Source organism: Meles meles, chromosome 17 (genome assembly GCF_922984935.1).
Source record: "Meles meles chromosome 17, mMelMel3.1 paternal haplotype, whole genome shotgun sequence".
In the NCBI taxonomy this organism is placed as follows: domain Eukaryota; kingdom Metazoa; phylum Chordata; class Mammalia; order Carnivora; family Mustelidae; genus Meles; species Meles meles.
The window spans coordinates 5001934-5028492 of record NC_060082.1 but is presented as its reverse complement, the minus strand read 5'-3'; the positions used below and the strand labels follow the sequence as shown (position 1 = coordinate 5028492).

Below are 26559 nucleotides of genomic sequence, written 5' to 3'. Positions count from 1 at the left end.
AGGCTGCTCGTGGGCAAAGCCTGGTGCCCAAAGTCCCAGAGAAGCGGGGGCCTGGGCAGAGCTGAGAGAAGGACCCTGATCTCCAAATAGCGACTCTGGTGCTTGGCTACAGCATCCTGCCAACTGAATGCTTCCATCTTAAACAAATGACTATTGCTGTAAGATTCTTTTTGTGCCATGCCTGAAAATTAGAGAATGGCAGGAACAAGAAGATGCTTAGAAGAGGGGCGCCTGGGGGGCTCAGTGGGCTAAGCGTCTGCCTTTGGCTCAGGTCATGATCCCAGGATCCTGGGATCGAGCCCCCCATCGGGCTTCCTACTCAGTGGGGAGTGCTTCTGACCCTCCTCCCTCTTGTGTGCTCTCTCTCTCTCGAATAAATAAATATCACTAAAGAAAAAAGAGAGAGAGAGAAGATATTTAGAAGAGAGATACTTCAGGAATTTTTCTCAGTGAGGTATGACGAGGTATTACTGTTGACTGAAATCACCAACTTCCTGAAAATACTCCAGATCCACCCAGAAAGTAATCTTTCCTTCCCCCCATCCTGATTACCCCCCACCCACCCCCAGGGAGCAGCGGAGTCTTCACTTCTTGGAATCTGGGTTTGGAGGGGGTAGTTTCCAGCGTCAAGAGCCTGGGGGGCGGTGGGGAGGGGGGGGGCGGTGTGCAGCAAGCAATGGTGAGTTCACACTGCCCCCTGCTGGCCGCTCTCTCCCTACGAGGCGCACGTACTTGCCCAACAACTTCTGCTCCAGTAGAAAAAGAAAAACAACAGAATGCCCCCACAAAAGTCAAATGTCTTTATTTTATATAAAAAAAAAATTTGTAGTTTTAGTTCCTATGTTTAAGAAAAAAAAAAATCCCTAAAACTGCCATTATGTTTTGATCCACTGCAAACTGTAAAAACAAGCTTTTTATATATTAAAAAAAAATTTACATTTTACAATTTTCTACATGCATGCACAAGGTCTCTGTAACCCAAAAAAAGAAAAAAGAAAAAGAAAGAAAAAGAAGAAGAAGAAGAAAGAAACAGATGAAAAAGAAAAGAAAAGAAAAAAACTAGATTCAACAGTGGCAAATTCTACATTTACAGTCTCACTTGGAAGGGACCCAAAACAAGCCCCCTTCCTTTGGCGCACAGAACAGATCACAACAGTCACACACCAGGACCGAATCCGTCAGCAGATGCTGCCCTGGGGGAAGGGCAGGGGAAAGAGAAGACAAACAGACAGACGGACGGACGGACGGACGTATAGCGTGGAGGGGTGAGGGAGCTCCTCGGGCCCCACAGAGGAGAGAAGCGCAAACTCTGGGAAGGGATGAGAAGGTTCTGAGGGGTCCCACTGCCTCTTCACAGGTACCATGGCGGGGTTGGGATGTGGAGCGTGATGAAAGGCTCAGATGGGACAGAGATGGGCAGAAACAAGGAAGGATCAAAAAGAAAAAACGGGAGTCAACGGAGCGCGAAGGGTTGTGTAAGAGAAACGGGACCCATGGGGACAGACGGCGTGGCGAGGTAGGTGAAGGCCTGATGTGCGGCGTCCCCAGGGTGCTCCAAGGCGATGACAAGGAAGGCCTGGTGGGGGGAGCTGGAGAAGGCGGCAGACCCTGCCACACGCCCGCCCGGGGTCCTGGGGGAGCGGTGAGGGGCCACAGGGAGGAGTGGCCCCCACAGGAGAAGAGGAAGAAACCCCAGCACGTGGCAGGAGCGGTGGAGCCAGGGGGACAGTGCCCAGAGGGCCTGGGCCCGCAGCGCGCCCCGCAGCAGTTCACAGCATGAAGACAGCCCCCGTGTGGGGAAGCAAAAGACACACACAGCCGAACACTTGACAACTCATCCTGACATTTTAAAAAATAATAATTATTATTATAATAATCGTCAAAGAAGACAAAGATACCACAGTTCCGACGCAAAGGACCAAAACACTACCGTTCTCAGTCACAGCCCTTAGTGCTTAGAGAGTTGGGGGAAAGTTTGTTTTTTGTTTTCGGAAAAAGGAATGAAAAAATCACAGTGATTAAAAACATGGCAGGTTCTGAAAAGAAACACTCCCCCACCCCTAACGTAGGGCCACAACGAGGATCCCGGATACCTTCTGTCTGCCCTTCCATCACACCACACCCCGCTCCTGCCCACCATCCAGGCCCCATTTTCCAGGATAGTGAGGTATTTAGAAATGCGACCCAGGAGGGACTCCTCGGAAACCCGATCCTTGAAGAGAAGAAAAGATACCTTCCCGCAACCCCCAGGACAGGACGCCTTTCCCTCAGGTGCTGCCTAAATCAGGCCCCCTTGTCTGCGAGGTGGTGGGTGGACAGATGTGCTTTCTCAGAGACGATAGGGAAAGGCCAACACGAGGGCTGCCCCTCCACAGGCAGGAAGCCTCCCTGGCCAGAGACAGTGGGGATCTGAGCCCAGGGGGCACTCCGCGTGCCCAGAACCAGGAGCCTGCCAGGAGATGGGACCGGGAAGGGGCCCGGCGAGTCACTCAGAGGCCCAAACCTCCAGTCCTGCCGCCAATGGTCCGCCACGGGGATCCCGGCTGGAGGTTCCAGTTCCCTTGGCTAAAACTACACGTCTGAGTGAAAGGCTCAGATTTACACTGAAAATATGTCCTAGAAGACCGGTGAATTTTGCTCAAAAGAGACCTAAACTCTAGAGAATTCAGATCAGGTGTAGAGATTACAGGAGCTCAATGGGACGAGGGACGGATACCCACGAAGGCGGCGATCCTGGCCCCTCACCCCAGCACTGAGGGAGACGAGCGCCCAGAGAACTAGGCAGGGAGACAGGAGGGGACCCTGGCCAGCCAAGGAAAAGAGACCCCTGAGGCAAAGAAGTGGGCTTAAGGCAGGGGGTGAGGAGGAACTACCGGCTCCCCCCCAAACGAGATGAGGCAACAGGTCCCTGGCGCAGAGAGAAGACACACGGGGGGGTGCGGGGGGTGGTCAGGGAGGAAAGAAAAGCGTTGGTCTAAGACCGCAGGGGTCATCGGGTCGTGGGTGGCAAGCCACTAAATCAGGGCTGGCGTCTACTCGCCATCCTGCCCCAGGAAGGGGAAACCTGGCCCAGCGAGGCGGGAACGAGGGTACAGGCAGGTTCAGGGTGGGGATCCGCAATGTTCCCCGGGGTCTCTCCCAACCTTCCCTCAGAGGCTGCCCAGCACGAACCCAGTGAGGGAAGGCACCGTCCCCCATGGCCCAGGAAAGGTGGTCACAGAGGGTTTCTGCCTCGGTCTGGCTATGGCCCCAGGAGACCATATGACTCAGAGACAGAAGGCAGAGACTTTAGGGGTGAAGGGCAGGATCTTTCCTTGCTCTGAATGTGTGTGGCTGCACGGGGGAGGCTCTGACAGACGAAGCCAATGACCACGGCAGGGAGACCCCTGACCCAGGCCATGTCGGGGGGACACATGGGTACCCTGCCCCAAGGACTCAGCGATGGTCCCGGGCCGGCTAAGTGGGCAGGAGGAGCAGAAGATCCCCGTCCGGAGGAGTTTGGCACGGTGGCTCTCTGGAGTCATGTCTGGGCCCCCAGGACACCCCATCTGGGCCACAGGCGGAAACTGCTACCAGAACCTGGTTTGGGAGGGCGCTGGGGGCTCAGGAGGGCCCTGCCCCCTCTCAGGAGAGACCGCTGTCCGGGAGGGAGAGAGGGAGAGGCACGGCTTCCTGCACGATGACACCGAGTGAGGGCTGGGGACGGAGAGCGAGCTTCCCAGGCTCTGCTAACGCAGGGGCCTCTTGAGGCTCCCGTGGGACAACCAAGGAGGAAGGGGGCAGATGGGTGGGGGGTCAATTCAAGTAAAAGGAAACGGGGGCAGGGGGCCGAAGGGCGGCAGGAGACGGGGGCCAAGCCCGCCCCCCACCCGCAGGGGCCCGCGCCCCCGGCCCTGCGGCTCCGTCACACCGAGGTCTCAGACTGCAGCCTCATGACAAACTTGTGCGACTTGGGATCCACAAACTCCTCGGAGAGTTTGAAGAAGGGGACCTTCTTGGTGCTCACCACCAGGCTAAAGTCCTGGCGTTTCAAGAGGAAAACGATGCCGTCCTTGAGCCCATTGGTCACCGGCTCCTCGCTCACCAGCGTCCACTGTTTGGCCAGCCAGCGCTCCTTGTGGTACTGGATGGTGGGTCCGGCCGCCAGGTACCGCTCCAGGAAGGCCTGCGGGGGGCCAGGGGTTGTGTGGGCGTCTCTCCCACCCACCCCCTCCTCATGCCCCAGCCCGGGGGCACGGCTTCCAGAGACAACCAAGAAGTCCCCCAGCTCGCGCTCAGCTTCCACACCATCTACAGCATCCCCCAGCTCGCGCTCAGCTTCCACGCCGTCTACAGCATCCCCCAGCTCGCGCTCAGCTTCCACGCCGTCTAGAGCAGAGCAGAAAGGGGCAGGGCTCCTCTGCTTCAGACCCTCGTATGAAACACGGGGAAGCGGAGCCACCAGAAGAGGGGGGTGCCCCAGGGTCAGGACCTGCGCCCTGCCACTTGCCCGCACCAGGCTGGGCCACAAGCCCTCCCTGGTTCCTCCTTTCCCTGCCATCGGCTCTCACGGAGGCTGTCACCCTGCTCGCCGAGGGTGGTTTGGGACGCAGTTCCAGGGGGCTGACAATACAGCGGAGGGGAGGGTCATGGCTCAAAAAAAGCACAATGGGGGTGGTGAAGGGGGGGGGGACTCGGTGCGGCAACCGCACAGAACTTGCTGAGATGGGAGTCAGGTCTCAGCGGCCCCGGAAGAGTCCAGAAGCCGCCCCTGCTCCTCAGCACCTGGGAACTTGACTCGGAGCTGAGACGGGGGGGGGGGGGGGGGGGGGGGGGCGGGCAGGGATGTCGGACGAGACCACAGGGGGCCGCAGGGCGGTGCGGTGAGAGCCCCGCGGGAAGGTGGGCGGAGCAGAGAGCAGCGGGAGGCCAGCAGCAGGGTGGGCTACCTTGGGCGTCATGTCGTGGGTGATGCAGAACTCCAGGTGCTGCAGGATGCTCTCCATGGTGTGGTAGGGCTGTTGCTTGGTGGTGCGAAGGTACTTCTGCATGGCCCGGGCCATGGAGGCAAAGATGGCCTGCGCCGCCTCCCGGGGGTCCATCACCTCCCTGGGGTTCTTCTGCTCCTCCTCCTGCAGCCGCTTAATGTGAGTGAAGGCCTCCTCCACCGCCACCACGAGCCTGGGGGACAGGAGGGGCCTGGACCACACGCCCACCTCCCGTCTTTCCCTCGGCTCCAGCCCTCCAGCAGCCTGAGCGAGGTCAGGGCTCGGGGGTGGGGAGACCCGGAAGCACACAAACCCACCTGAGCCAAGGGCTGGGCTATGGGGGTGTGCGTGGTGGGGGGGGGGGAGGTGGTGCACACACACGGTGCAGTGGGGGGTGGGGGGCAAGGCAGGAAAGAGCTATAGAGCTCCGGGAGCGGAACGCAGGGACTGCAGTGTCAAAGCCGGAGACGGCTAGAGCCCGGGCTCAGGGAGAGCGGCAAGCCTTGCATGCAGCCGCCGTGCTGCCTGAGACGCCCCCATCACGCTTCGCTGGGCGACGTGGCACAGAGCAGACATCCGTCGGAGGGCGGGAGGGGCGGTGTTGCAAGGAACTGACTACAAACCAGGAAGAGAAAGGCAAGAACACGAGGGCCAGACGGCAGAGGTGAGCCCACCACTCACAAGAGACCTGGACGGCTACAGACACGCGAAGCCCTCCCTGGCTGGCCACCAGACAGAGAAGGAAAACGTCCGTGTCCATCGAGACAGGCAAAGAGGGAGGAGGACCGTAATCCAAATACGGCCGAGGGGGCGGGAGTCACCCGTGACCCACGGTGGGCGCAGCTGCACGCTGGACCCGCCACAGCAGGGCTGCGTCTCAAGAACCGTGTTAAGGGGAAGCAGGAGAAAGAAGTCAATCTGCGTTACAAGCATATGGGGGTGCCCTGTGGTTCAGTCAGTGAAGCGTCTGCCTTCGGCTCAGGTCATGAGCTCAGGGTCCAGGGATCGAGCCAGCATTGGGCTCCCTGCTCAGCGGGGAGCCTACTTCTCCCTCTGCCTCCACCCCTCCACTCATCTGCTTTCTCTCAAATAATTAAATAAAATCTTAAAAAAAAAAAAGGCCCTGCTGGTCTTTGACCTACGGCAGGGGACCCCAGCCTCATGTTAGGACAGAAGAGATACCTTCCACCCTTACAGCCTGGAGACCGTGGGAGGAGGGGCAGAGGGCACGGTGGGTGGTCAGATCCCAGGGCGCTCTCCTGCCGCAGGCCCCATGAAAATCCCAACACGCCGCAGTGGGATGCGGCACCAGCAGGTACCAAGAAAGACTCTTCAGGCCTGGCTTAAGTGTACGTAATAATGTGGACAGGACAAAGAGATCAGTGAGGACAGTACTGCAGAATGTACCAAGACCTGAGCGCCAGAACCTCATTTTTTGCAGGTAAAAGGTACCATCAGCTGAGCAGGCCTCCAAGAGCTACTGCAAGGAGGCCCAGTCCAGCCTCAGGCCCATTGCTGTGGGCAAGGCTCCTACGGTTTGCTGGGTCCCTGCTCCGCGGTGGGGGGCAGACTTCCGAGATGCCCCACTCCTGGGCGTTCCGCTCGCTCGGGACATTTTGCAGATGTAATTGCAGCGCAGAGTCAGTTGACCCCGACATCATAAAACAAGGAGATGACGCTGGCCAGCCGGATCTTATCCAGTAAGCTCTTTAAAAGAGTTTTCTCCAGGAGGTAGAGTCGATGCTGGAAACATCGAACTGCCCTATCCCGACTGCCCGTGAGGCTAGGTGACAAGGAATGGATTCCAGGGGCCGGGGAGCTTGGAAGACCACCCAGGCTCAGGTGGGAGTGGTCCCGACTTTGGCCTGACACAGACCGAGGACCTGACCTGCGGGGACTGTGAGCCAAGAAGCATGCACGGGTTTGCGGCGCACGGCACAGGGGTCTGTCCTGGCAGCCGCAGGACACAGACGCTCAGCCCGCAGCCCTGGTGCCCGGCACAGAGGCCCACCCGTACCCGGCCGGCGCCCGGACCCACCTGGCCCGCCGCTTGCGCACCCTCCGCTCGTGCTCTGCCTCCTCATAGTAGTACTCGTTGTGGCTGTTGTCCCGCCTCCGAGCAGCTGCCGCGATCACAGCCCGGGACTGGCCCGTGGAGTTGTTGGTGCTGTTTTCTGCGCAGAAGCAGGACAGATAGGCAGGGTCACCTCCCAGCGCGCTCGCTCCCCATCCCGGGAATTCTGAAGACGGCAACCTGACGTGGCCGTGCCCATCCCCACGATACTGCCGGCACCCCCAACCCTCCTGGCCACGGCTGGGAGAGGCCCACAGGACGGCCACCAGGAGGGCCCTGGAGGGCAGGAGTCCTGCACGTGCTCCCCCGGTGCAGGGGGACCTGGAGCTCAAAAAGCTGAGGGCTCAAGACCAGGGCCGGTGAGCAGAGAAGTCAGAATGGGCCGGTGAGCAGACACAGAGAAGTCAGAATTGGAGGGGAGGGGGTAACACGCCACAGCACGGGGGGACAGCAAGCAGCCACCTGGAGTCCAGGGAAATGACAGAAGAAAAGGGGCCGGGGCAAGCAAGCGAAGAGGCTGAGAGGAACAGGGAGCAGGTACCGCGCCCCGCCTGGGATGGACGGGAGCGCAGGGGAGCAGGGACGCTCACCCTCTCCGAGGGAGTACACCTTGAAGCCAGACACTTTCTTGGCCAGGACGGACTTGGGCAGGTTGAGGAGGGCGGGGTTGTAGACAGGGAAGTCATGGTAATACTTCTCCAGGATCCACACTGCCACTCGCTGGATGCTGTGGGGGAGACGGTGGGAGGGGGAGGGGGAAGGGATGGACAGGGGTGCAGGGGAGGGAGACATCAGGGCAGGTCGGCAGGGCAGGAAGGGACAAGCACAGGGACAAGCTGCTTCCGAGAAGCCCGGCTCAGGGCCCGAGGTAGATTTACCAGGCTTGAAAGCCTTCCCCAGGCAGGGCCTGCTAGTCCTTCCCTGCTGTGCTGACGCCCAGGGAAGAAAGGGCACGGGGCCTGGATCCCCACAAAGAACCACCCAAGAGTCCCCCAAGATTCCCTCTGGGACCAGGAGGTGCTCCAGATAACTCCGCATGGCCCAGGGGGAGGGGACAGAGGAACTCTCCCGTTATCTCTCCCTCTGGGGGTCCGTCCTCGTCCACCAGCCAGTTCATCCCAGCGACCGCGCACTTGAGGGCTCACCAAGGCTGTGCCTCCAAGATGGCCAGGAAGTAGGAAGTGATTCCCAAAATCCCCTGTTCGCGCCCCACACCTTTCTCCTCTTTGGTGCAGCCCTCTCTGAGGTCCCCTGTGGCTCCTGCTCCTTCTCTCCCCACTCCCGACTCCCAGCCCCACCTGCCCCAGGACCCTGCGCTGCTGAAAACCCTGCTGCGTGCAAAGTTCCCCTGCTGCGGCCTGCGGGAGGGGGCGGGGGGCCCAGCTCCTCACCGCCGCCCCCACCCCCGGCTCTCTCCCATGCGCCCTGCAGACACCCAGCCTCCGCCCAGGCCCGCGCCCACACCTGAGGTGGCCCACGTTGTAGAAGCGGCTGGCGCCGTCGGTGGAGCGCACGACCTTGAGCGTGAACTGGGGCTGCAGCTGGCGCAGCTCCAGCAGGACCACGGCCAGGTAGTGCACGAAGAGCAGGGCGTCCACCAGCGACACGGCGAACTGGACGACGCCCTGGTAGCTGCGCTCGCGGGCGTCCAGGATGCGCACGCCGTAGAAGAGCCAGTAGGACACCACGAGCAGGAAGACCAGCACCATGAGCAGCGCGCGCAGCACGAAGACGCGCGGCAGCGAGGCCTTGGGCCGCCGGAAGAACAAGGCCCAGCTGCCCAGCAGCAGGATGAGCAGCTTGAAGGCCACGGAGATGAAGAGGCCCTCGCAGGCCGTCCCGCAGGGCTCCAGCTCCTCCCGCCACAGCAGCGGGGGCAGCAGCAGGAAAGCCAGCGGCGTTAGGAAGGACAGCAGCGCCAGCGTGGCCCCCGCCGCCACACCCAGGTGACGGGAGCAGTCCAGCGGGACACTGTCCTCCATGTCCTTGGTGATGCGCGTGAGGTCATCGTGGGAGATGCTGTGCTCTGAGGTGCCCGTTACTACTGTGGTCGTCTCCCCCCAGTTGTCATCCTACAGCAGGAGGGACAGAGGCATCGAAGCGGGATTCGGGAGGAGGAGCAGGAGGGAGAAGAGGATGGGGGAGAGAAGGGGGAGAGAAGGAAGGGGGAGAGAAGGAAGGGGGAGGAGGAGGAGGGGGAAGAGGAGGTGGAGGAAGGGAAGGAGGAGAGGGAGGTGGGGAGGAGGAGGGGAGAAGGGGAGGAGACAGGGGAGATGGGGGAGGGAGGGGAAAGGAAGGGGAAAAGCAGGGAGGGCGGGCAGACAGCAGAGCACAAGAGAGAAGAGACGGCCATCAGCCAGTGTGCAACCACCAAAACATTACCAAGATCCACTCTGGCCAAGCTTGGCCTCTGCAGGGCTGGCACCTCTGAGACCTGCACCAAAGGGCACACAGCAGAGAGCTCGGGAAAGAACACCAATGCCCAGATCTCACCCAAGAGGAAAACCACCTTTTTTAAAAAAAAAAAAACAGATGATTTGGGGGCACCTCGGTGGCTCAGTCAGCTAAGCATCTGACTTCAGCTCAGGTCACGATCCCCGGGTCCTGGGATCCAGCCCTCCCCACAGTGGAGAGTCTGCTTCTCCCATTCCCTCTGCCCATCCCCCGGCTCCTGCTCGCTCACGCTCTCTCTCAAATAAACAGAATCTTTAAAAAAATAATAAAAAAACAAAAACCAGATGATTTTCACGTTCATCCAAAACTGAGAATCACTGAATTCACTCAACAATCCCTAAGTCCTGTTTACCCATAACATGGTCTGTGGACCAGCAGCGTGGACACCTCCTGGGAGCTGCTGGAAACGCACATCTCAGGGCCCAGCCCATGCCGACTGTGCCGGAACCTGCATTTTATCAAGCCCCCCTTGAATCATTCGAACGTTCGGGGGCTGGCAGGGGGAGCTGAGGCGCCCCGAGGACATGCAGGGTGGGCGTGCCAGGGGGAGAGTCAGGCACGGCCAGCTGGAGCAGGAGCGGGCCACCTGCAAACTGGGCTGAGCCAGAAGCACCTACTCCCCAGACCTCGAGAGCCGCTTTAGGTTTCTGACTAAGGGGGTGACCTGAAACAAAGCAGCATGGCAAAGGCCAGAGGACCTCGGGGGGCAAGGAGGGGGAAGGCAAGTCATCAGTGCAGGGCAGGGGAGACGGACACACTTAGGGCCACCCCGGGTCTCTGGTCGGCCCGCAGCACAGCAGCTGCCTGTTGCTGGAGGCAAGGGGGTAGACGGGCTGAGGTCCCCAGAGTCCTTCGGAGGGGGTTCACTCAAGCAATCTCTGCTGCGGCCAGACACCATCCCACAGAGGGGCCCCCAGTGGCCATCAGTGCCCACAACCTTCACTCCTGGACAGCATGGGGACAGCGTCTCAGGACTAGGACACCGACTGGGGGGTGCAGGAGATGCCTGGCAGGGACAGTGACCAGCCTTCCCAAGGATGGGAGGAGAGTCTGATCTGGTGCGGGAAGTGGGTGCGCTGACCACGTTCAGCTCGAGGAACTGGGTCTAGTCCTCACTCTAGGCAGGCCCGCAGACACGCTGCCTGCCCTCTCCAAGCATCGGGGCTGTGGCCTCCTCCCCCACAGCAGTGAGCTGACCATGTCTCGGGGTCCCTTCAAGAACTCAGGAGGCCAGGTCTCAGGGAGGGGACAGGACTGGGGAACAGGGAGAAAGAATACTCCCCTTAGGTACTCATCTGCTCCCAAGACCCAGGAAGTCCCCGTGTCAGACACAGATTTCCTGTGAGGGGAAGGGAGCTGGGAGTCTCCAGCCGGAGAAAGAAGCACGGCGGAAGGCGTGTGAGACACAGGCAACCCCAGTCACCTCAAATCCTGCCTCCGCCCTAACCTAGCACTGCGCTCTGCCTGCTGGCCTCCCTGCTGGCGAGCACAGTGGGCCACAGAGGTTAGAGCAGGAGCGACCTGCTCACGGCCCCTCTGGGAGTGACAGTGTCCTTCCGGGCGCCCCCTTCGCCCCTCCTTTCTCCGCTGACTCCGCCCACACCTGCTTCCCTCCAGACCCAGGCGACGCGATTCTGCAGGTGGACAACAGAGGGCGCGGTAGTGTGCACGCCTCTGGGCTCAAGGGAAACTCCGCCCACACTCCCAGACCCCATCTGCTGCACAGGGCCCTCCTGTTTGGGGTTCCCAGCCCACCCACCTGGCTGGCCTCAGCCCAGAGGAGCCAGGTGATTCCCAGGACACAGCCCAGCTCACCTTACCTCTCTGCCACTGGGAGGCAGAGGCTGCTGCTTCCAAAGGGATCTCTACAGAAACTCCCTGAATTCTACTGAAGCAGGGTCCTACCTTGGGACACCAGCAGAAGGAGGTGTGACACCCGATGCCCTCCCTCATAGGACCTCTGTCCAAAGAGCCCAGGTTTCCCGGCCCTGCCCCATCCGTGGGCCTCCGGCTTCAGGAGCAGCCTGGAGTCCCCTGGCCCGGAGCCCGCGCCCACAGAGGCTTACCCGTTCGTCCCCTCGCGTGGACTCGTTGTCCAGCAAGGGCTCCCCTGGAGCCTGGATCGTCACGGACTTGTCGCCGCGGCTCCCATCGCGGCTCTTGGAGCGGTGCCGGTCCCGGCGGTCCCTACAGCAGGAGGCCAGGGGAGTGGGCACAGAAGGTCAGAGGGGGGGCCTGGGTCTTCTCAGCAGCCCCCGTGCACACCCACCTCTCACGCACCCCCAACACACCCTCCACCACCCACATCACCCCCACGCCAGCCCACCTGTGCTTGCGGGAGCTGCGGGAGTGGCCCGACTTGTAGGAGTAGCCCGAGTACTGGGACTCGGTGTCCATGGCGTCCGAACGCCGTGCCTTGTAGCGCTCCAGGGCCGCGGGCTGGGGCCTTCTGGGGGGCCCCACAGCCGCCTCCTTCAGCACCGGCTTCTTCAGGCCAAGGGGCACCTTCAGGAAATCAACCGTCACCCTGAGGGACTCTATCTTGCTGGACGGGTGGGCTTGTCTCGGAGAAAATCAAGCGGCGTCCCTGAAAAAAAGGAAGCAGCTGGTTAGCGGCTGGAGCTCCCTGGGAAGTCGGGACCGCAAAGAGGACCGTCCCCAAAGGGCAGCTGCAGACGGCCTCGCCGCGACCTCAGAACAGTCCCTCTGTCCAGCGCGCCCAGTTCCTCCGACCCTGCCTCCTCCAAACAGCACCCGTTGGCTGTGCCAGCGGGCGCAGGAAAGACGGCCGGCAAAGGCCACTAGGAATGACCCCGACCCTGCACGCCCTGGGGCAACGCTTTCCTTATCCTCAGCCAGGAAACCCAAGGCTCAGAGAGAGCAGGTTCTGGCCAGGCCGGCACGCTGGAGCAACAGAGACCTCACAGAGCAGAAAGCAGCTGGCTGCTGTCCAGGCCTCTCCTTCCCCCTCAACTCCTTGTCCCCTGACTCACAGCTTCCGAGGATGCCCACAGAAGGAGGGCTCCTGTCACCATCTTGCCAGCATCTACATCAAACAGCCAGGTCAAGCTGGCGGCTCCCCCTGAGGCTCAGAGACGGTGTGTGTGTGTGTGTATGTGTGTGTGTGTGTGTGCGCGCACATGTGTGTGCGCCCGCACACAGACTAGGGGACAAGGTCAGGAATGGAAACTGTGGATAACGCTGGAGGCAAGTGGGGAGTAGAAGGCAGCAGCAGCCACTCTCTAAAAGCCTCAAGTCCGTAAACGGCAAGGTCGAGGCAAGGTCCTGGCTGTGTGCGCTCCGGGTGCCGTGCTCATTCTGCACGCTCACCTCCACGCTCCGCGAGCAGAGCGAGCTGTTCCTTCCCCTGCTTCCCCACCCCCCCACCCCCATCCTGCCGGGACCCCCAGAGCCCAGGCCTCCGCGACCAGCAGCCAACATGGTGCCATCTCCCCTCTGTCCCTCCTCTGTCCCTCCTCTGTCGCGCACGCACGACCCTGCCACACACTCGCACATTTCCCAGCCTCACTCGCCAGCCGTGGTCTCACTCTCAGGGACCGCCGTGCACTGTGCCCCCTGCGAGGCCCCGGGGGTACGGCGGGGACCTGACACCGCATTCCCGGGCTGGTGGGGCAGGTGCACACTGACCGAGGAGACAAGCAATACGAGTAACTAACCACTGCAGTGATGACAGGAAATGAGCAGAAAACCAGGAGGGACTGCTCTGGGGGCCGCGACCAGAAACTGAGTGCTTCTGGAAAGTTTCTCGGAGAACAGGACACCTGAGCCTAAAAGGAGAGCAGCAGCGAACCAGGCATAGTGGAGGAGAACGGCAGGGAGGCCCGCTCGGGAAGGCCAAGGGCGGCAGAGCTCGGTGTATTTCAAGGACCAGCAACGGCCAGCGGGACTGGAGCTGAGGAAGAGGGTGGTGACAGGTAGCCAGGGGCCAAGCTTATCGGAGATCCTGGGCCAGGCGAGGAGCTCACGTATTCCAAGCGCAAGGGGAAGCCTGTGAAGGCTGTTAGCTGTGCGGGCAGGGGCTGGGGGCAGAGGAAAGCAGACGTAGGAACACGAGGACGGAGGCATGCCGGCCTGGAGGTCATGACAGCCAGGGGTGAGACGTGCTGGGAGGAACAGCAGGGCCACTGGGGTCTGGCTGAGGGCAGGGAGTGCCCGGGCAAGAGAGTAGAGGGCGGTACTGTCATGGGGGGGTGGGGGGTGCGGCAATCCAGGGAGGAAGGCAGTGAGCTCTGTTTCCAAGGGGCTGAGTTCAAGGCCACAAGACAGGCGGTCAGGGAGGCAGTGGGGTTCCTGAGGAACCGGACCCAGGAGCGTCTGAGCTGGAGGTGCTGACGGGGTGCGAGGTGGGAATGGGTAGGACCCCTGGGAAGAGGAATGCGTACGGGGGATCTGGGAATCCCAGGATGTAAGAGCCGGCAAAGGGGCCGACAAGGCGCGGCCGGAGAAGGAGGAGGGCCAGAAGGGCTGCCGTGGCGCCGAGAACAGGAGGGGTTTCGAGGTCGCATGCTGTCATAAAGTTAACGATGTTCAGAACCGAAACGGGTTTGCCTTCGTGTAGTTGATAACTCTTCTCCAACTAAGCCAGGTCTTTGGCAACCGGAGAATGGGAAGCACGACCGAGATCCGGCTGTGTCCACCCCCCTCCCAGGGGCACGCAGCAAGAAACCGGCACTGACCTTGGGAACGCAGCCGCTGCTGTGACTCCCAGGGAGCCCGCCACGACTGTGGGAGATGAAATCCATCCCCCCATTCCTTGACCCCCCTACCGGCTACCTAGAGGCAGCCCCATGGCCTCGCCATGCCTGTCAATAGCCCCACGTCAAGGCAAGCATGTGACCGACACACATTGAGGGGACACAGACACAGAGCCTCAACCCACGTCAAACCGTTTCTCAACACTGTGGCCATGAACAGGCACCCCCGTCCACAAATGACACACGGGGCTCCTGCAGCCCGGCACCCGAGAACCCTTCTTCCGGGCTCACGTCTCCGTAGGGGCCCGCCCTCCGTCTGCAGCCTATTCTCGTCCCCAAACCTGAACTCCACCAGGAGATTCAAGAGAACAGGTGGGCTCCAGACAGGGGGTGGAAAAGTGAAGGGGAACAGACCTGCCCTCGCCTGGGTCTGGACCCCGCACCCTCTCAGTCTTTAATGCTCACATTCCCGGAGCCAATGGCACAGAGAGCCAGGGACCCGCGTCCAAGGCTCCACATTCAAACCCCAACTCTCCCGGCCACCCGCTCCGTGACCACAGGCAAGTTACCTAACTTCTCTGTGCTCTATAGCCTGGTAGGCTCGTCAGTACAACAGGGAAACAATGACGCGTGTTTGATGGGGCTGCCGTGAGGACCCTGGGGTGAAATGCTTCTCCGTACGGCTCAGTTAGAATTAGTTAAGGAATTAATACGCTCTGGCTCCAGGGTTACCCACGCTCTATCCCCAGACGCCTCCTCTGAGACTTGGGAGAGAGGTGGTATAAATAAATCCTGCTGTTGGGACTACTAAATAAAGAAGTCTCACACGCGCACACGCACACACACAGCCCTGGCCAGGACCACTTCAAACACACCCAGGAGGGAAGCCGATGCCATTGTGTTTCCCCTACAGATAAATTTCCAAGCGGACAAGGGTGCCAGCCCCTCCCAGCCCTTTGTTCCGAGCTGCTCAGCCTCAGCCCCTACCTTCCTCCCAGCCCGGTATTAAAGACCCAGCACACGCCCTGCTCCCCTGGCCTGCTCCACCCACCCCTGCCAACCCAACTCGGGGGGGGGGGGGGGGGGGGGCCAGAAAGCATCCGAACGTGCTCCTCCTTCCCCTACCGGAGTGGCCCAAATGAGCCCGGTTCCTCAGAACCTTGCCTGCTGTCCCCGCAAGCACCCGGGGAACTAACCCGAGTCCGGAGAGGGATAGGAGGTGAGGGAGGACGAGGGGAGAGTTGCCCTTGTTTCCTCAGCTCAGGAATCAGGGGTCTGGAGGGTCTCCCGGGTGGGCGGGTTCCCAGGGAAGAGGGTGGGGGAGGGGAGCCCTGGATGAGACCAACAAGTGGAAATGTCAGAGGTGGACCTTGAGGGCAGCAAGACCTGGTGTGGACGGGGGTGGGGGGTGGGGGGACTGGTTTGCGGTTGGGAGGCTGGGAAAGGGAAACGTGTCCCCTGGCATTCACCTTGCCCCCACCACCAAGACACACAAATCACACTCACTCGGTTCCCTGCTCAAACCAACCATGGATTATCTGGGGTTAAAAGGAGGCCAGAGAGGAGAGAGGGAGGGAAGGGAGCCTGTCACAAAAACAAGACCCTTCTCCCCCCAAAGGCCTTTCAGAAATAAAATTAATGGAATGTGTCTCAGTACCATCCCAAGGGGATTGGGGGGAGGGGTGGGGGGGAATGTGGGGGCTTTTGTCCCGGCTGCCCAGCTTCTCCCACATTGATCACCATGGCAACCAAAGCCCCCTGTTGCCTAGGTGATGGCAGCCGGGTCCTGGAACCCATACCCAGCATCCAAAGCGAGAGAGGTTGTGAAGGTGGGGGGGGCGGTTAGGGACAGAGGGGAGAGAATGGGGTTTCTCCTTTGGCAGCCCCAGCTTTTGTCTGAGCCCTGGGATCGGGTTTCTTCAGGAAACAATCAGAGGCCTTTGGAAAAAATACACTCAGAACCTGGCAACAGGCAGAGGGAACGAGGCCTTGGGGGTGTTGGGGGGTTACAGAGGGGGAGGCTGGTGTTGGCCAAAAGGCAGACTGAGACGGGACCCTTCCCCTTTGCCCCCCTCAGAGGCACAGCTCAGGTGGACAAGGCACTGGACACAGGCACCCCATTGTGGGGCGGGTGCTGGGGACCGACGGCCGGCCGCCAGGTGGCCAGGCTCACGACCTCCTCCACCCGCCGTCTGGACCAGGGCCGCCCAGCCACCCAGTCCCAGCTCCTTCAGGCCTGGGGTGGGGAACAGAGGCGGGGCAGCAGGGCGGTGGGGCTTGGGGCGTGACTCAGCCGGGAAGGGAAAGGTGCGTGCGCAGGGGACCGGACACAAACCTGTACCTAGAGAGATACCTGCTAGTCCTCATCTCTAGGGAAGACGGGGCTGGGGCAGGAGACCAGCTGCACCGTGGAAGGCGCTTGGGCTGGACCTTCCCGCTGTGGCGGGAAGAGGATGGCAAGAGGACAAGATGCCAACAGCTTTCCTGACTCTGACGGGGCAGCGCTCTTCATAGGCCCACCGTTGAGACAGAGGCCCCCCTCTTCTCAGTCCGAGACCCGGAAGGAAGGGACGTGATTGCCTCCTTGGACCCCTCCTATAGAGCAATCTGCGGACACTGGCTCTTAAAGGGCTGTGATCCCACGCAAGAGCCTGGGTCTGATGGCCTCGGCCTCCCCCCTCCTGCTTCCACCCACGGCGAGGTGTGGATGTATGAGTGCCCTGGTCCCGTGGTCCCTTCAGCTTCACCCAACACAGCCCCGCTGTCCGAGGACATCAATGTGAGTTCCACGCCAAGTGCCAGCTGGCCACCCTCCTAGGTGGCAGCGGGGTCCTACCTCCCCACTCAGTGTCCAAAGAACTAGAAATCTGTCAAGGAAGACAGAGCACCCTACCCGGTCAGCAGGATCGTGGGGGCAGGGCAGAGACTCAAAGTCATAACTATCCTTCTTCAGACCGGTGGTATCTCCTCTTTGCCATGAGACTCACCCGTGCGCTCAATCCAGACCCTGACAACCACCCGTGGTGGGGAGAGGGGTCCGGTGTGGGAGTGAATGTGGGGACCTATCCAGCTGCCGCACAGGGTGGTAAGGTACGAGAACCCCTAACTGTGCCCATGTAGTCCCCGGCTCCCTTCTCTTCCCTCCTCCCAGGAGGGAACCGCATGGACCCACCCGGCTCTTGGAAGGTCCCAGCACTAACCTGGAGGAATGAGGCCTTCCAGAGGCAACCTTATGTTCCAAGATAAAAACACGCATCCCAGAGAAAGACACCACTGCCACATCTCCGGCACGCCTGTCTGGCCTCCCCCGTCAGACCTCACTAAAGCTCTCGCTCTGCGTGCTCCTCTCAAGAGCAACACCAGGTTCCTCCATGAGACTCCTGGTCCTCGGAGTGGCCAAGACTGTAAGGCCGGGATCGGAAGAACTCCGTGGAACCCTGCCCCAGCCGCTCTTCTCACCAGTGACAAGGGACAGACCAGACAGGGCGAAGCCGAGACAGTGCAGACCAGAGCCCTTCCCCTCAGAGGGCTGGTTTCTGCCCCAGCCCTTCCCCACCCATCTGAGGCTCCTGATGCTCCCCAGCCAGTCCCCAGCCAGTCCCCAGCGGTGGACAAGCCCTCCGTCCCAGGAGGCCACACTGAGTTTCCCGATCACAAGAAAAATCAAGGCAAGAAAGGCCAGGAACAGCCCCAGGCCCTAGACGGAAAATGGGCAGGAGATGTGCTCCCCCCCCCATTCCTGCCCGTGAAAAGGGTCCCAGTGTCCCTGGGTGAGACCAGAGGGAGCAGCTGGATCTCAGAGGGCTGAGGAGGAGGAAAGGGCCGGCCTGGGGAGCCCCCCCCACCCCCACTAACCAGGCACTCTCCCAGGACAGCCCCAGACATGAGCTCACCATCCTCCCAGCCCCAGGGCGGGGGCAGGACCCTTCTCCTCCCTGGGCTGAAAAGCAGGGACGGCTGAGCTTGGGTCCCTGTGGCGACTGCTTCCAGCGCCGATGTGCGCAGCCGGACCCCGGCGCAAGGTGCCCCGCTGCGGGGAGAGCCCACACACCGGGCTCGTGGGCAGGACACCTGGGGCTGCATCTCCCGGAAGAGGAGCTGCAGGAGCCAGAGCCAAGCGCTCCTCCTCTGTTCCTCAGTTTTCCTCCATCTAAGGCAGGGGTGATGTGGGCACCCTCCCGTATCCACAGACACACTGACACGCAGACACACATACACCCACACTCCTAGCCCCCTTTGAAACCCGGAGGGGCTCCTGCCTGCCCCACCCAGCTCCACCCGCCCCGGCCAGGCAGGTTCTGCAGAGACCTGCTTGGCTTCCTCTCTGGCTCCCCCACCCCCAACCCCCGCTCGCAGAGTCTCTGTCCCCCAACACACCATGCACCCGCACCCCAGCACCCGGCTCCCTAGCCTCAGCCAGTGGAGAAGGGTACACCAGGCCGGGGGAGGGCAGAATGCAGAAAGGGTGAGTAACCACTCTGGCATCTGTCCCAGGTTGGGGGCCAGAGGGGAGACAGGGTGCCAGGCGCGGGGAGAAGGGAGCCAGGGCTTCTAGGTACCCGGATGCTCGGTTTCATTTCCACCCAACGGGCTGGCCCCACAGCTCCCACCCGCCAGGCTCCAAACTTCTTCCTCCCTCCCTCGGCTGGGGCGAAGGACTGGCCCCTACCTGCCCAGCAGGTGAGCTGTGGAAGAGCCAAGAAGGAAAACAGGCACCTCGAGTTGTCCTCAGGGACAGGAGAAGGCGGACCATGGGCGGTGAGCAGGCTGCTCACGGGTCAGTTCGGAACACAAAACGCCTCTCTCCATAGCCTGCCGTCACGGGTAGGCCCCCTGCGAGCCTGGCTCCAGGAGGCCCCCAGCCGGCTCGCCCAGCCCCTGCCACGGAGTAGGAGGGGGCAAGCGGCTACTCGGGGAGGGGAATCCAGCGGCCCTTGGGCTCACACGTGGTGGGGGAGCTGGGAGCGAGGGCCACGGACTACGAAAGCTGGTTTGTACAGGAGACGCGGGGCGGGCCTAGGGGTGTGATGCAGCGGGACAGAGGGCACGGGCGGCAGGCCTGGCTCTCCCCACTCTGGAAACCTTCCCCTCACACTTCGGCCCAGGGGCCGAGATCCGGCAAGTGACCCGGCTCCTGTACAGGAAAACCAGCGCACAGGCCCGTGTACCAGCCGACCTCCGTCATCTTGACTAAGTCACCACCTGAGGCCTCCCTCTTCCGAAGGAGCCGGGATCGGGAGAACTCACGTGGACCCCAGCCCTTCTATCTGCCCCCTCCCGTCCTGGAGCAAAGCACGTGACAAAACAAGTGTCTCTGTTCACACTCGGTTGTTTTTTAAGTTACCGCATTCACACCTCGGGCTCTGCACCTGTTCCTGTCCAACCCCCAGTTACCCTAAAAAGCCAGAGGCCCCTCCCCAGACTCACACTATCTCCTGCCCAGGGTCGGGGAGCCGGGAGGCCTCTGGTGAAAGTGGAGGTGCGAGGGATATTTGGGGGGTTGCTGGAAAACACTACAGACAACAAGGGCCAGGCCCCTCCCAATCCCAGACAAGACCCCACGGGCTGGAGCGGCCAGCGCCCGCCACGTGGGAAGGGGTCCGCAGAGAGGAAGAGGCCGGGCCCTGGACAGGTTCTGCCCAGGCTGCAGCCCTGCCCCCGGCTCGTGACCAGGAGGTGCCGCTCTTCCAGGAGACCCCCCCAGCCCCAGCCTGAGCGCAGCCGTCTCTCCTCGAGCTGACACAGAAACTCATGTCCACCGTCCGGGAGACGGGCCAGCGATGCAAGTTCAAGATTAAAGGCAAAAATGAGCACGTCAGATTCCACCGGAAGGAGGCAGGGGCAGGCAGAAGGGGCGCTGTGGAAAACGGAAGAGCCGACGAGTGGCGGACACGGCACAGCGTCTCGGGGGCACAGCGTCTCGGGGGCACGCCGCTCACCTTCTCTAAGCCTCAGTTTTCGGGCCAGTAAAATGGAGGGATAGCGCCTGCTTCCGAAGGTTAAGAGTTTTCCACAAAATAACGTATACAGAACATCACGGAGTCAGGAACGATAAAACGTTAGTTCCCGCCTCTTTGTCCTTTATGGGGTGCACCTGCCATTGTCCCACTTCCGGTTCCCATGGCCTCCTTGTGAGAAGACCCCAGCCAGAGTAAGACGGAATCACCTCTGGCTACAGCGCTGGCCCCAGCCCCCGGGGACCCCGACCCCGCCCTAATTCCACCACAGCCAAGCACTGAGAGAGCAGCCAGAACCCCTCTTCTTCCCGTTCTCTGTCTCCTTCCTGGGTTGAGGGTGGGGGCTGGCCCCAGGTCCCCCGATCCCCCTCTTCCCCTCCCTCCTTCCACACTTACGGAGACCGGGTTACAGAGACTGGGCCCGGGCTCCAGGCACCCCCCCTCCACTCTCCCGTAGGTGCTAAGCCCAGTTGTGTGTGCAGGGCCTGGGGGAGGGGACCCCAAGACTTCCATCCCACCCCAGCCCCCAGCCTCTCCCTCCTCTCCCCTCACGGCCCACCCTGATTACCAGGAGGTCCTTGGCTCTGCTGATCCCAAGCCTGCTTCTCCCAAACCCATTCCCGGCTGTCCTGTCTGTAATTACCAGCCTCGCCAGGGGCACCAGACAGACACAGCAACACCTCATTTCCATAGGGTCCCACCATACAAGGCCTCTGCCTCCTACTCCGAACCAAGCAGCGTGGAGCAAGGGATGGAAAGATTCTCCTTGACCCACCTCACTTCTCTCCAGATCACAGGAGGGCTGCCTGGGTCAGGTCGCCAGGAGGCAGGCTAGAGAAGGGAAGGCTGGAGGAGGGGAGGGCCCGCCGTAGTTGGGGGGTGTTTTGAGTAGGATTCATGCCCAGGCTTTTCCCTCACCGCCGCTACTAAAACCTCCCCGTGAACAAGGCTCCCAACCTGGAGATGGTGAGAGAAGAAATGTCAGGTCAATTCAGGGATGGGGGAAGTTGACATCTGGTAGTGCTGAAAGACAGGTACCCACAGGGATGAGGGCAGATATGAACAGGAGGGAACCATCTGGGAAAGACGAGGAAAGGGCAAGAAAGTCCCATCCTCCACGCCAACCCTGAGAAGCAGAAACAGGATCCCAGACTCCCCCCCCCCCGCCATTACCTCCAACGCCACCAACCTCAGGGGACTTCCTTTTACAGGCAGGGAAACTGAGGCCAGATCCCCACCCTAACCTAAGATCCAACAGTATCATGCTGCGTACCGCTCACCAACACCCCTGATCCTTCAGGCACGCACAGCCTGGACCTGCAGAGCCCCCCACGGGCCCCGCCCCATCTGCCCAGCTCATAGTATCCATCCTGCTGAGGTCCATCCACACCGTGGAATACGATTCAGCCATGGAAGGGGAGGAACCCTGAAGAGCAGGTGCCCAGGGAAGGCAGACAGACAGAAGAGGTCACACGTTGTATAATTTCATTTCTATGAAACATCCTGAACAGGTAAATGTTCTGAATGAGTGAAGACCGGTGGTTGCCAGGGGCAGGGGTGCAACTGCTTTGTAGGGACGAGTTTCCTTCCGGTGAGGGGAAAGGCTTTCAGACAGAGGCCGCGCTTGGACAACACTGCCAACGTATGAAATGCCAACGCGCACTTTAAAATGGTTAATTTCAGGGGTACCTGGGGGGCTCCGTCCGCGAAGCATCCAGGTCACGATCTCAGGGTCCTGGGATCCAGCCCCGCATCGGGCTTCCTGCTCAGCGGGGAGCCTGCATCTCCCTCTCCCTCTGCTGCACCCCGTGCTTGTGCTCTCTCGCTCGCACTATCTCTATCAAATAAATAAATCTGTTTTTTAAATAGTTAACTTATGTTGTGTGAGTTTCACCTGTTTAAAAAAACAGCCAGCGAATGGCACATCTCCTCCCTGGGCCTTCCCCGACACCCACCGCGGGGCCGAGCACTCTGGCTCCAGGCTCCGGTGGCCTCCGAACACACCTCCACACAGCACTCACGGGGCTGCAGCAGCTCGACGTGTTTCCGCACGTCTCCCTGTGAAAGCCCGTTTCATCCGCCCCTCTCTCCCCGGCGCTTCCCACGGCGCCGGGCAGACAGCGGGCACTGCCCAACGTGGTCTGCCAGGAGAGCCGGGCCAACACCTCGCTCTGCTCCCCAACCCAGCGCTGCCCCCCATCATGATCAGCGAGACCCCGAACCACTCAGCTCACGGGCACCGAGCGCTCCCTAGCAGCCAGGCGCCGTGCGGAGGCTCGCTCTCCGTGCCTTCACTTAGCCTCATAAACCGAAGAGGTAGGGCGTACTATTAACTTCGTTTTATGGGGGAGGCTTCAAAAAGTTACCTCCTCTGTCTGAGGTCTCAGAACTAGGAAGGGGCAAAACTGAGAAGGCAGAAGCAAGCCGAAAGCCAGGCAAGGACGCCACCGGGGGCCTGGGGTTCCTGCAGGAACGCCCCATCTGGGGTTGGAGGACGGTGTCCTAAGACACCCAACAGGCTAAAGAATGGGGTCTAAGAACTTGCCCCACATTAGGGCACCATGAAGGACTAATTCCAACCAACGCCGTCAGGGTGTAGGGAGCTGCTGAGGGCAGAAGGTGCGGCAGAGCAGAGAGGAGTTCCTAAAACTCAGAGAGGAGGAGAGTCCCCGAGCTCATCCCTCTTCTCCCCCAATCTGGTAGCCAAGTACACACAGCCCCCCCCCCCCCAACCAGAAGGGCCTCTGGGAAGCCAGATAAACAGATAAAAGTCTGTCCTGCTCTAGGGCCAGGAAAGGGGGCCCTTCCTCAGACTCCGAAGGAGCAGAATTTGCTGAGGGCCACACCAGAGAGGCCTGTCCTGGAGGAATCGGTGGAATGACCGGGCAGGAGCAAGACAATGGGGCAGGAGGAGCCAGTGTGGTCACTGGTCCCAAAGACGGCCCCTCCCAGCCTCTGAGCACAACACCGCCTCCTTGGGAGAACGCCCCACAAGCACCGCTGAGAGCCAGAACCCCCCATCCTAGATTCAAGAGCCTTGCTCACCATAGGAGCCCGCCCCGTCAGGTGTCCGGCTTGGGGGGATCACGCATCTGGTCCTTCCTGCTCTGCCCGCAGCCCTAGTCCCAACATGTTCTAACTCCCACTACCCTTATCCCCGAGTCTTAGGGAAGCCGGAGAGCCCTGGGGACTAGAGATAGAACATTCCAATGGTACGTGCCCTTTAGGGACTCAGACATTCCAATATTGCAGTTCCTCAGAGACCCTGATAAACTTGCCTGGTCACCACCTTAGCCCCTAAAACTGGGCAGCTCGCCCTCACCCCTGCGGGCGACAGGACAGCGACTGGGAGGGCAGAGCAGAACAAAGCGTGCAAGACCCCTTCCCTTCACCTCAAAAGAGAAAGGACAAGAGAGAGGAGAGGCAACGGGGGTACACACTGCTTCTGTGGGGAGAGGTACACCCACTTCCCGGACAGTGGTGACCTCCCGCCACACTATCAGGATGGTGAGGACGGCCTCCAAGGGGTACCCACCCTCTCTCTCCCCAACACACAGTCATTCGCCCCCTCACTGCCTCAGCTCCTGGTCCTCACCCTTGGACCAGCCCGGGACCACAGCCCCACCCCCGCCACGCTCCTCACCAGGGAAAAGGGAAACTAAGGGATCCCCACAGATGCACCTGCAGAAACTCTTGAGGAACCCCTGCCCCCCCCACCCCAGGCTCCCCGGAGCTCCCATGCCACCTTCTCAACCCCATGGACAGACCCCCAGGTCCACATCCCGCTGTTCATCCCTCCAGCAGGCTGTCTGCTCTGGCCTCCTCTGGCCTCCACCCGGTACCAAAATCCCAGGTCCCCAGGAACTGTAGGGTCCTGGAGGCAGGGCAGAGTTCGTGGGCTCTGAAGTCAAGGACTCCACGGAAGGGCGCTTTCCAAGACAACCGTGGCCTAGGGGGCTGAGCCTGGGCCCCGGAGAGCCAAGAATGTGGTGAGGGAGGCCCCTCTTCCTTCTCTCCCTGACCTCTCCAGGGCCTCCGATTCCTCTAGGACTACAGCCAGAACCCCTGCTCTCTATGCCCCACAATACACGCCCTTTTCTAGAAAAACCCACCTCCCCAAACAGGCACCTCTTAAGACGGCCCACTCACTCCCACTTGACGGTCTCGGATACTTAAAGCTCTCCCCTCGCACCCCAGAGAAAGCCGCATCCGGAGAAGCTTCAGAAGCATCCAGACAGCTGTCCCTTCGGGCTTTCTCCCAGGAAAATCTGCCTGCAGAGGCAGGAGGATATACCCCCAAAACACACTCAGAAACCCACACACACGCCTAAGACAGTACCCAGACTGCTACATACCCATCAAGGCAGGGTCCACACAAGAGAACGGATTCGCTCGCCCCCCCTTCCGCTGCACAGGTGCACGCACACCTACCCAGGTGTACCCCATTCTGCTCTCACACACCCACCTTCCTCGGAACCTACACCCTTCTTTCCCAGAAACCCCTGTGCAGTTCACACACACAGACACACGCCGCTTCCCGCGAGTGTCCACATAAATGCACAGCCAGGCACAGGCCCATCCGGCGTTCGCCGCTCTCCGGGTGCACACGCCGCCACGGAAAAACGCCGTCACCTCCAGACCCAGGGGCCCACCTGCAGGACCACGCAGCACATCCCGGCGCGCGTGCACGCACACGCACACTCACACAATCACGCACACTGAGCCTCCACCGATGCTTTAAGACTCACTAAGGCAGAGCCCCCAGGCCCCCCAAATGGGGCCATCTGAGTGGGCAGAGGGTCGCCGGCGCCTGTCCCTGGGGCCCCGTACATGGTGCCCGCCAGCCCCGGCCTCGAGCAACACACGCCCCCTCTGCTCTCCTAGGTCGGTCCCCAGACTCCACACTACATCCCGAATGCATACCTGCTCCGGCCCTCCCACACTCCTGAAGGTGTGTCTGCACCCCTAAACACCTCCCCCCTCCAGTACCTCCAGACTCCGAGCCTTGCACTGCCTCTCCCCCCACCTCCAACACACACTCCCGGTCTCCGGCTTCAGCCGGCTCCCCCGGGATCATCAAGGCCCCCGCCGGGGCCCCGGGCCCAGGAAAGTCCCTGGCTCTCCAGGCCCGGGCTCCGCCCCCTCCCCACGAGCCCCCGGCCGTCCGCAAAGTTGGGGGGGCACTCCGCCGTGCAGTGGGAAAACGGACCGGAAGGGGGATGCCCCGAGCCCCCGCCCCGTCCCCCAGCAGCCATCCCGCCCGCCCAGGGGCCGGGCACCCCCGGGCCCCCCGCACGATTGTCCTCCTTTCCTGTTTCTCGTCCTCCTTTCTTTTTCTGGCAAACTTTGCCCGCGCCCCCGCGGCCCGGCACTCACCGCCGCCGCCAACTGCCGGTGGGCTCGGCCCGGCGCCTTTGTATCCGCAGCGCTCCGGGTCGCGGCGAACTCCGTGCTCGCGGACGGGCAGCGCGGGCGAGGGCGGCGCGGAGGGGGCTCCGGAGCCGGCCACCCCCTCTGCGTCCCAGACCGCTGCCTGTCCCCCTCGGGGCCCCGGGGGCAGGGGCCGGGGGATGGGGGCGCTCAGGCTCCCATGGCGGGGCCCAGGAGCACGGAACCGGGGGCCGGGAATCGCACCCGAGCCGCCGGCGGAGCTGGGAGGGGACGGGCAGGGGAGCGGGCGGGGGGCGGGGGCGGGGGGCGCGCGCTCCCGGGCGCCGCCTCCTGGCTGTTCCCGCCGTCGCGCCCCTCCCGCCGCCGCGCCCATTGTCTGCGGCCCGGCTCTTCCCGGAGCCGCCGCTCCCCGGCCGGCGGGCCGCCCCAGACGCGCGGGGCCCTCCCGACCCCGGAGAAAGGCCGCGGCCGGGCGACCCCTGCCCCGAGCGGTGACCCGGGAGGCTTGCATCCCCGGCCAAGGCCCAGCCACAGCCCCTCCCTCCCGGGGCGCCTTTTTCCGACCCGCCGGTGAGAGACCGAGCCCCCGGGACCTCCGGGGATGGAGGTGTGCGTTCTTGCGGGCCACAGACCCCGCGACACAGAGTCCAATCTGGGACGTGGGAAGATTGATTTCCTCCCCCACCCCCCCAGGGCTGCGAGAAGGGAGAGTAATTTCTGATTTCAATTAGTGGCAGGAGACGCTCCCCGCTTCCCGTGCATACGGGGATTTCCCTGACACCAGCACCACCGCATCCTACCCCCCTTCCAAAAATAATTCAATTACTCGGTGTTCTAGCTGCGAGCGGCGACCGCCCAGTCAGTATGGGACGCTCCCTCGTTAACACTTTTTTCCTCCCCTCTGGTTTGAGCGTAGGGATTAATTACAAAGGGAACCCTGCCCTGGGGGAGCGAGGGCGGGGAGGCAAGGGGACAGGGAACTAGGATGTAGGGGAGAGGGG

At 61.6% G+C, this 26559-nt stretch overlaps 1 protein-coding gene across 2 annotated transcripts; it reads right to left on the bottom strand.

Moving 5' to 3' along the window:
* Positions 1-2296: 2296 nt before the first annotated feature.
* VANGL2 (VANGL planar cell polarity protein 2) lies at positions 2297-25806 on the bottom strand. 2 transcript variants are annotated; one of them, XM_045981982.1, is made up of 8 exons: positions 25544-25806; positions 11822-12082; positions 11562-11682; positions 8506-9113; positions 7632-7768; positions 7006-7141; positions 4929-5160; positions 2297-4165 (listed from the first exon to the last, which is right to left on the bottom strand). In XM_045981982.1, the coding sequence occupies exons 2-8, from the start codon at positions 11890-11892 to the stop codon at positions 3905-3907; spliced, it is 1566 nt and encodes a 521-aa protein (XP_045837938.1). In that variant the 5' UTR covers positions 11893-12082; positions 25544-25806; the 3' UTR covers positions 2297-3904. The 2 variants fall into 2 exon arrangements, with proteins under 2 accessions (XP_045837938.1, XP_045837939.1); XM_045981983.1 differs by lacking the exon at positions 25544-25806 and adding an exon at positions 18104-18185.
* Positions 25807-26559: the final 753 nt, after the last annotated feature.

Coding starts and splice junctions, on each gene's coding strand:
- VANGL2 (XM_045981982.1), bottom strand. CDS start 11,892: ATGGACACCGAGTCCCAGTACTCGGGCTACTCCTACAAGTCGGGCCAC. Junction 7,769..8,505: donor TACAACGTGGGCCACCTCAG/GTGTGGGCGCGG, acceptor TCTCCCCCACAG/CATCCAGCGAGTGGCAGTGT. Junction 5,161..7,005: donor GTGCGCAAGCGGCGGGCCAG/GTGGGTCCGGGC, acceptor CCTGTCCCCCAG/GCTCGTGGTGGCGGTGGAGG.